Raw genomic sequence first — 8469 nt, forward strand, 5'->3', positions numbered from 1 at the left:
GTGTCCAGTGTCTAGTGTCCAGTGTCCAGTGTCTATTGTCCAGTGTCTAGTGTCCAGGTGACTTGGATAGGCTGGGTGAGTGGGCAAATGTTTGGCAGATGCAGTATAATGTGGATAAATGTGAGGTTATCCATTTTGGTGGCAAAAACAGGAAAGCAGACTATTATCTAAATGGTGGCCGACTAGGAAAAGGGGAGATGCAGCGAGACCTGGGTGTCATGGTACACCAGTCATTGAAAGTGGGCATGCAGGTGCAGCAGGCAGTGAAGAAAGCGAATGGTATGTTAGCTTTCATAGCAAAAGGATTTGAGTATAGGAGCAGGGAGGTTCTACTGCAGTTGTACAGGGTCTTGGTGAGACCACACCTGGAGTATTGCGTACAGTTTTGGTATCCAAATCTGAGGAAGGACATTATTGCCATGTAGGGAGTGCAGAGAAGGTTCACCAGACTGATTCCTGGGATGTCAGGACTGTCTTATGAAGAAAGACTGGATAGACTTGGTTTATACTCTCTAGAATTTAGGAGATTGAGAGGGGATCTTATAGAAACTTACAAAATTCTTAAGGGGTTGGACAGGCTAGATGCAGGAAGATTGCTCCCGATGTTGGGGAAGTCCAGGACAAGGGGTCACAGCTTAAGGATAAGGGGGAAATCCTTTAAAACCGAGATGAGAAGAACTTTTTCACACAGAGAGTGGTGAATCTCTGGAAATCTCTGCCACAGAGAGTAGTCGAGGCCAGTTCATTGGCTATATTTAAGAGGGAGTTAGATGTGGCCCTTGTGGCTAAGGGGATCAGAGGGTATGGAGAGAAGGCAGGTACGGGATACTGAGTTGGATGATCAGCCATGATCATATTGAATGGCGGTGCAGGCTCGAAGGGCCGAATGGCCTCTACTCCTGCACCTATTGTCTATGTTTCTATGTTTCTATGTGTTGCCCAGTGTCTTCAATGCTGTTATAATATTTGGGGCGGAACTAAAATACGGGGCCGCGCGTCCCGGCCGGACGGGGACTCTCGCGGGAACTAGAGACTTCCGGTGAGGGCGTCCGTCTCTCTATCTCCCCCCCCTCCCGCGGTCACTTCCGGTCTGTGGGGAGAAGCGAAGGTGAGAGAGAGAGAGAGAGAGAGAGAGAGAGAGAGAGAGAGAGAGAGAGAGAGAGAGAGAGAGAGAGAGAGAGAGAGAGAGAGAGAGAGAGAGAGAGAGAGAGAGAGAGAGAGAGAGAGAGAGAGAGAGAGAGAGAGAGAGAGAGAGAGAGAGAGAGAGAGAGAGAATATGTGGGGGAGTACACATAGGAACAAGGGGGAGAGATGGAGGGAAGGAGGGAGGGAGGTAGAGAGGGGTCTGGGGGGGAGGGAGGGGGAGGGGGAGGGGAATACAGAGGGAGGATTGGGAGGAGGAGGAGGAGAGTGATGGAAGTAGTGATGTTTGGGCTGTTTCCCTCCACAGATGCTGCCCGACCTGCTGAGTTACTCCAACACTGTGCGGTCTGCATCCTCTAGTGCATCACCATTGGCAGCTCCACGCTCCCACCCAACCTCCTCCATCCAGTCTTTTGTTTAAGAAGGAACTGCAGATGCTGGAAAATCGAAGTTACACAAAAATGCTGGAGGAACTAAGCGGGTGCAGCAGCATCTATGGAGCGAAGGAAATAGGTAACGTTTCGGGCCGAAACCCGTAAGGGTTTCGGCCCGAAACGTTGCCTATTTCCTTAAGGGTTTCGGCCCGAAACGTTGCCTATTTCCTTAAGGGTTTCATCCCGAAACGTTGCCTATTTCCTTAAGGGTTTCGGCCCGAAACGTTGCCTATTTCCTTAAGGGTTTCGTCCCGAAACGTTGCCCATTTCCTTAAGGGTTTCGTCCCGAAACGTTGCCTATTTCCTTAAGGGTTTCGGCCCGAAACGTTGCCTATTTCCTTAAGGGTTTCGGCCTGAAACGTTGCCTATTTCCTTAAGGGTTTCGTCCCGAAACGTTGCCCATTTCCTTAAGGGTTTCGTCCCGAAACGTTGCCTATTTCCTTAAGGGTTTCGGCCCGAAACGTTGCCTATTTCCTTAAGGGTTTCGTCCCGAAACGTTGCCTATTTCCTTAAGGGTTTCGGCCCGAAACGTTGCCTATTTCCTTAAGGGTTTCGGCCCGAAATGTTGCCCATTTCCTTCGCTCCATAGATGCTGCTGCACCAGCTGAGTTCCTCCAGCATGTTTGTCTACCGTCGATTTTCCAGCATCTGCATTTCCTTCTTAAACAATATATATATAGATATATTTGACCAATTATATATGACCAAATTCCCTCCTGAGATAAATAAAGTTCTATCGTATCGTGTGTGTATATATATACATATATATATAACTCACTAAGTGGCCTGAGTAATTCAGCACTCCAACATATATCGCACTGAATGGCGGTGCTGGCTAGAAGGGCCGAATGGCCTCATCCTGCACCTATTTTCTATATATATATATATATATACATTACGCACACACACACGTGTTTGTATAAACACACGATACGATAGAACTATTTATCCCAGGAGGAATATATAATTGGTTAAATTATGGGGAGAAGGCAGGAGAATGGGGTTGAGAGGGAAAGACCGATCAGCCATGAGTCTGAAGAAGGGTCTCGACCAGAAACGTCACCTATTTCCTTCGCCCCATAGATGCTGCCTCACCCGCTGAGTTTCTCCAGCATTTTTGTCTACCTTCAGCCATGATTGAATGGCGGAGTAGACTTGATGGGCCGAATGGTCCAATTCTGCTCCTATGACTAGTGAACATGGAGAGTGATACAGCGTGGAAGCAGGCCCTCCAGCATAACTTGCCCACACCGGCCAACATGTCCCACTTACCTAACATGAACGGCCTTTGGGTTGGGATCCTTATTGATGTCCTGCCTGATTTGCTGAGTTACTGCAGCACTTTGTGGCTTGTGCACGTGTCTCGTTTAATGCGCCTTGTTTACGAATGTCCACATTGTTTCACCAGGTCTCCGGAGACAGCTGAAGATGGAGACCCCTCCGGTCACCGTGCAGCCAGTTATTGGCGGCTCCATCAACATGATGGAGTACATCCTGCAGGGTATGTACAAAATGGCTTCAGCAGTCTTCCTCTTGTTTAAATCTCCAAAGGCAGAAATAACATTACACGCCAAAGTGCGGCACGATGGTGCAGCGGTAGAGTTGCTGCCTCACAGCGCCAGAGACCCGGGTTTGACCCCGACTACGGGTGCTGTCTGTACGGAGTTTGTACAGAGAGAGGGAGAGAGAGACCCCGTGACCTACATGGGGTTTCTCTGAGATTTTCGGTTTCCTCCCACACTCCAAAGACGTACAGGTTTGTAGGTTAATTGGCCTGGTATAAATCTAAATTGTCTCTAGTGTGTGTGGGATAGTGTTAGTGTACGAGGATCGCTGGTCAGTGTGGACTCGGTGGGCCGAAGGGCCTGTTTCCGTGCTGTATCTCAAAACTAAACTAAACTAGAGATACAGGGCCTTCGGCCCACCAGAAGGCTGTGGATATTTTTCTGGCAGAAGTAAATAGATTCTTGATCAGTGCGGGTGTCAGGGGTTATGGGGAGAAGGCAGGAGAATGGGGTTAGGAGGGAGAGATAGATCAGCCATGATTGAATGGCGGCGTAGACTTGATGGGCCGAATGGCCTATTTCTGCTCCTCTCACTGATGACCATATTTGGCCTCCACAGCCGTCTGCGGCAATGAACTTCTCCAGAGATTCTGCCCTCATGACCCGCTGAGTTATTGCAGCACCTTCCTCGAGGGCCGAATGTCCTACTCCTGCACCTATTGTCTATTGTCCACTGGCTGTAATTCGGGCTCCACCTGCCCTGTCTCAACCTCCTAGTCGTAAGTGGGAGACTCAGACTCAGACCAGACAGGCACCTTAGCTGAACATGGACCAGAGACCTCAGTGCGTTGTTTATTTATTGGAACCAAGGGTTAAAGGCTCTAGTCTAGATGCAGGGTCCCGACCTGAAATGCCATTTGTCCACTTTCCACCGCAGATGCTGCCTGACCTGCTGAGTTCCTCCTGCAAATAGACAATGGACAATAGGTGCAGGAGTAGGACATTCGGCCCTTCAATTGTGGATGATCAGCCATGATCACATTGAATGGCGGTGCAGGCTCGAAGAGCCAGCACCGCCATTCAATGTGATCATGGCTGATCATCCACCATCATTACCCCGTTCCTGCCTTCTCCCCATATCCCCTGACTCTGCTATTTTTAAGAGCCCTATCTAGCTCTCTCTTGAAAGCATCCAGAGAACCGGCCTCCACCGCCCTCTGAGGCAGAGAATTCCACAGACTCACCACTCTCTGTGATAAAAAGTGTTTCCTCGTCTCCGTTCTAAATGGCTTGCCCCTTATTCTTAAATCTGCTGTTTACATTCCCAATGCCAGCATGTAATTAACACCCAGCTACAGGGCCGGCAGGGTGGCTCAGCGGGTAGAGCTGCTGCCTCACAGCGCCAGAGACCCGGGCTCCATCCTGACCACGGGTGCTGTCTGTACGGAGTTTGTACGTTCTCTTCCCCGTGACCTGCGTGGGTTTTTTTCCGGGTGCTCAGGTTTCCTCCCACACTCCAAAGTCGTGCAGGTTTGTTGGTTAATTGGCTTGGGTAAAAATTCTAAATTGTCCCTAGTGTGTGTGTAGCATAGTGTTAGTGTACAGAGATCGCTGGTCGGCGTGGATTCGATGGGCTGAAGGGCCTGTTTCCGCACTGTATCTCTAGTCTAGTTCCAAGATACAGTGCGGAAACAGGCCGAGCCCACGCTGACCAGCGATCCCCGCACACTAACACTATCCTGCACCGTGGCCAATGTACATTTAAACCAAAGCCAATTAACCTACAAACCTGCACGTCTTTGGAGTGTGGGAGGAAACCCATGCAGGCCACGGGGAGGACGTGCAAACTCTGCACAGACAGCACCTGTAATCGGGATGGAACCCGGGCCTCTGCCGCTGTGAGGCAGCAGCTCTACCCGCTGCGCCACCGTGCCGTCTTAACTAAACTGAATGAATGAATGAATAAGGTAGACAAAAATGTTGGAGAAACTCAGCGGGTGCGGCAGCATCTATGGAGCGAAGGAAATAGGCAACGTTTCGGGCCGAAACCCTTAAGGAAATAGGCAACGTTTCGGGCCGAAACCCTTAAGGAAATAGGCAACGTTTCGGGCCGAAACCCTTAAGGAAATAGGCAACGTTTCAGGCCGAAACTCTTAAGGAAATAGGCAACGTTTCGGGCCGAAACCCTTAAGGAAATAGGCAACATTTCAGGCCGAAACCCTTAAGGAAATAGGCAAAGTTTCGGGACGAAACCCTTACGGGTTTCGTCCCGAAACGTTGCCTATTTCCTTCGCTCCATAGATGCTGCCGCACCCGCTGAGTTCCTCCAGCATTTCTGTCTACCTTCGATTTTCCAGCATTGACATAGACATGGAAAATAGGTGCAGGAGGAGGCCATTCGGCCCTTCGAGCCAGCACCGCCATTCATTGTGATCATGGCTGATCGTCCCCAATCGATAACCCGTGCCTGCCTTCTCCCCATATCCCTTGACTCCACTAGCCCCTAGAGCTCTATCTAACTCTCTCTTAAATCCATCCAGTGACTTGGCCTCCACTGCCCTCTGTGGCAGGGAATTCCACGAATTCACAACTCTCTGGGTGAAAAAGTATCTGCCGTTCCTCTTGAACACGAATGAATGGCTAAGTTTATTGGCCAAGTATTCGCGTGTACGAGGAATTTTCCTTGGTGCTTTGTTGAATGCTGCTGCTGCCGCTGCTGCTGCTGCTGCGTAAGCGAGTGTGATAGGCGTTGATTGACGGGGCAGGGCTTTGCGTTTCCCAACAGGCAGTGTGCTGGACCAGAGTCTGGAGAGCCTGCTCCACCGGCTGCGAGGCCTCTGTGACAACATGGAGGCCGAGACCTTCGTGGACCACGAGCTGGTGTTCCTGCTGAAAGCCCAGCAGGGCAGCCCCTTCATCCTGCGTGCCCGGCGTGCGGTGGACAAGCCCGGCCTGCCCTGGCACCTGCGCTACCTGGGGCAGCCCGAGGTCGGGGACAAGAACCGCTCGGCCCTGGTGCGCAACTGCGTGGACATGGCCGCCTCCGACAGCCTGGCCGACTTCCTGCTGGAGATGGGCTTCCGCATGGACCACGAGTTTGTGGTGAAGGGACACGTCTTCCGCAAGAGCATCATGAAGGTGGTGGTGTCCAAGGTGTTCCGCATCCTGCTGCCCAACAACCTGGACAACATCGAACCCCTCTCCCTGTCCTACCTGGTGGAGCTCAGCGTGGTCGCCCCACCCGGGCAGGACGCCGTCTCCGACGACATGAAGAACTTCTCCGAGCAGCTCAAACCCCTGGTCCACCTGGAAAAGATCGACCCCAAGCGGTTGCATCAGGTGTAGCGAGGCGCCCACCTGCGACAGGTACGGCCCTACCTGGGACTGAGAACTCTGCTGCCTTTCACACTCAGCCATCCATTTTTGTCCAATAAAGCAGCGTTTGTTTTGCTCTCTCTCTCTCTTTACGTTCATTGATTCAATAGACAATATGTGCAGGAGTAGGCCATTCGGCCCTTCGATGTGATCATGTTTGATCATCCCCAATCAGTACCTCGTTCCTGCCTTCTCCCCATATCCCCTGACTCCGCTATTTTTAAGAGCCCTATCTAGCTCTCTCTTGAAAGCATCCAGAGAACCTGCCTCCACCGCCCTCTGAGGCAGAGAATTCCACAGACTCACCACTCTCTGTGTGAAAAAGTGTTCCCTCGTCTCCGTTCTAAATGGCTTACCTCTTATTCTTAAACTGGGGCCCCTGGTTCTGGACTCCCCCAACATCGGGAACATGTTTCTTGCCTCTAGCATGTCCAAGCCCTTAACAATTGTGGTGGACAGTGTCACTGGAGGGACTAGCATCCATTTTGCCCAACTTCAAACAAAGGTTTGAGGGTGAGAAGGGCTGTGCAATTCTTAAGGGACTGGACAGGCTAGATGCAGGGAAAAATCTCCTGACTGGGTTAATGGAACACCCTGAAAAATCAGAGTAGCAGCCCTGTGCGACCTTCCCCAACCCCTCCAAGTACCATGGTCTGGTCCGAGCCTCGAACAGTCTCGTCAGGATGGACCAGGGAGAACCAAGGGGGAACCTAGAATAGTGAAATGCCTGAACTGAGTGGATGTGGAGAGGATGTTTCCACTGTTGGGAGAGTCTAGGACTAGAGGGCACAGCCTCAGGATTAAAGGACGTTCTGTTAGGATGGAGATGAGGAGGTGTTTATTTCGTCAGAGGGTGGTGAATCTGTGGAATTCTTTGCCGCAGACTTCTGTGGAGGCCAAGTCAGTGGATATTTTGATGATTCAATGCAGTCTCTGTGTGTTGTAGTTGCTGTAGATGGGCAGCAGAGGGCAGAGTAAGTCCATGGGGCACATCCATGGGTGTGTATGGAAACCACAGTGAACTGGCACATTAACTCAGCTGGTCAATAGACAATAGGTGCAGGAGTAGGCCATTCGGCCCTTCGAGCCAGCACCGCCATTCAATGTGATCATGGCTGATCATCCCCAATCAGTACCCCGTTCCTGCCTTCACCCCATATCCCCTGACTCCACTATCTTTAAGAGCCCTATCTAGCTCTCTATTGAAAGTATCCAGAGGACCGGCCTTTGAGGCAGAGAATTCCACAGACTCACCACTCTCTGTGAGAACAAGTGTTTCCTCGTCTCCGTTCTAAATGGCTTACTCGTTGTTCTTAAAGGAGAAAAGGAAGTGGTGGCGTTAGGTGAGCTAGGTGAAAAAGAGTTACAGACAATGAAACTAGTACAAGGACTAGGGTGGGGGGGGGGGGGGGGGATGGAGGGAGAATAATGCAAGGGTTATTCGAAGTTAGATAAGTCAATGTTCATACCGTTGGGGTGTAAGCTGCCCAAGCGAAATATGAGCTGCTGTTCCTCCACTTTGCTCTGGGCCTCACTCTGACAGTGGAGGAGGCCCAGGACAGAATGGTCACTGTGGGAATGGGAGGGGGAGTTAAAATGGTTAGCAACTGGGAAATGTTTACATATTCTGTTGTGCTACTGCAAGTAAGAATATCATTGTTCTATCTGGGACCTATGGTAAAAAAAAACACTCTTGACGAGTCTATACGAAGGAGGCCTTGGCGGACTGAGCGCAAGTACTTTATGGATGGAGTGGATGTGGAGAGGATGTTTCCACTAGTGGGAGAGTCTAGGACCAGAGGGCACAGCCTCAGAATTAAAGGACGTACCTTCAAAATGGAGATGAGGGGGAATTTCGTCAGTCAGTGCGGGTGTCAGGGGTTAGGGGGAGAAGGTAGGACAATGTGGTTAGGAGGGAGAGATAGATCAGCCACGATTGAATGCGGAGTAGACTTGATGGGCCGAATGGCCTAATTCTACTATCATTTATGACGTGAACGAAGCAGTTACAA

The 8469-nt window shown here is 50.7% G+C and overlaps 1 protein-coding gene across 1 annotated transcript; it reads left to right on the forward strand.

Moving 5' to 3' along the window:
- The first annotated feature begins 1062 nt into the window (after positions 1 to 1062).
- Positions 1063 to 6544, forward strand: med18 (mediator complex subunit 18). Its single transcript, XM_033044870.1, has 3 exons — positions 1063 to 1108; positions 2986 to 3078; positions 5868 to 6544. Exons 2-3 carry the CDS (start codon positions 3006 to 3008, stop codon positions 6425 to 6427), a joined length of 633 nt encoding a protein of 210 aa, XP_032900761.1. The 5' UTR covers positions 1063 to 1108; positions 2986 to 3005; the 3' UTR covers positions 6428 to 6544.
- Positions 6545 to 8469: the final 1925 nt, after the last annotated feature.

This window comes from Amblyraja radiata, chromosome 27 (genome assembly GCF_010909765.2).
Source record: "Amblyraja radiata isolate CabotCenter1 chromosome 27, sAmbRad1.1.pri, whole genome shotgun sequence".
In the NCBI taxonomy this organism is placed as follows: domain Eukaryota; kingdom Metazoa; phylum Chordata; class Chondrichthyes; order Rajiformes; family Rajidae; genus Amblyraja; species Amblyraja radiata.

Excerpts from the sequence above, each read along its gene's own strand:
- med18 (XM_033044870.1), top strand. The coding sequence starts at position 3,006 with ATGGAGACCCCTCCGGTCACCGTGCAGCCAGTTATTGGCGGCTCCATC. Across the intron at positions 3,079-5,867 it reads GATGGAGTACATCCTGCAGG|GCAGTGTGCTGGACCAGAGT; the intron begins GTATGTACAAAA and ends GTTTCCCAACAG.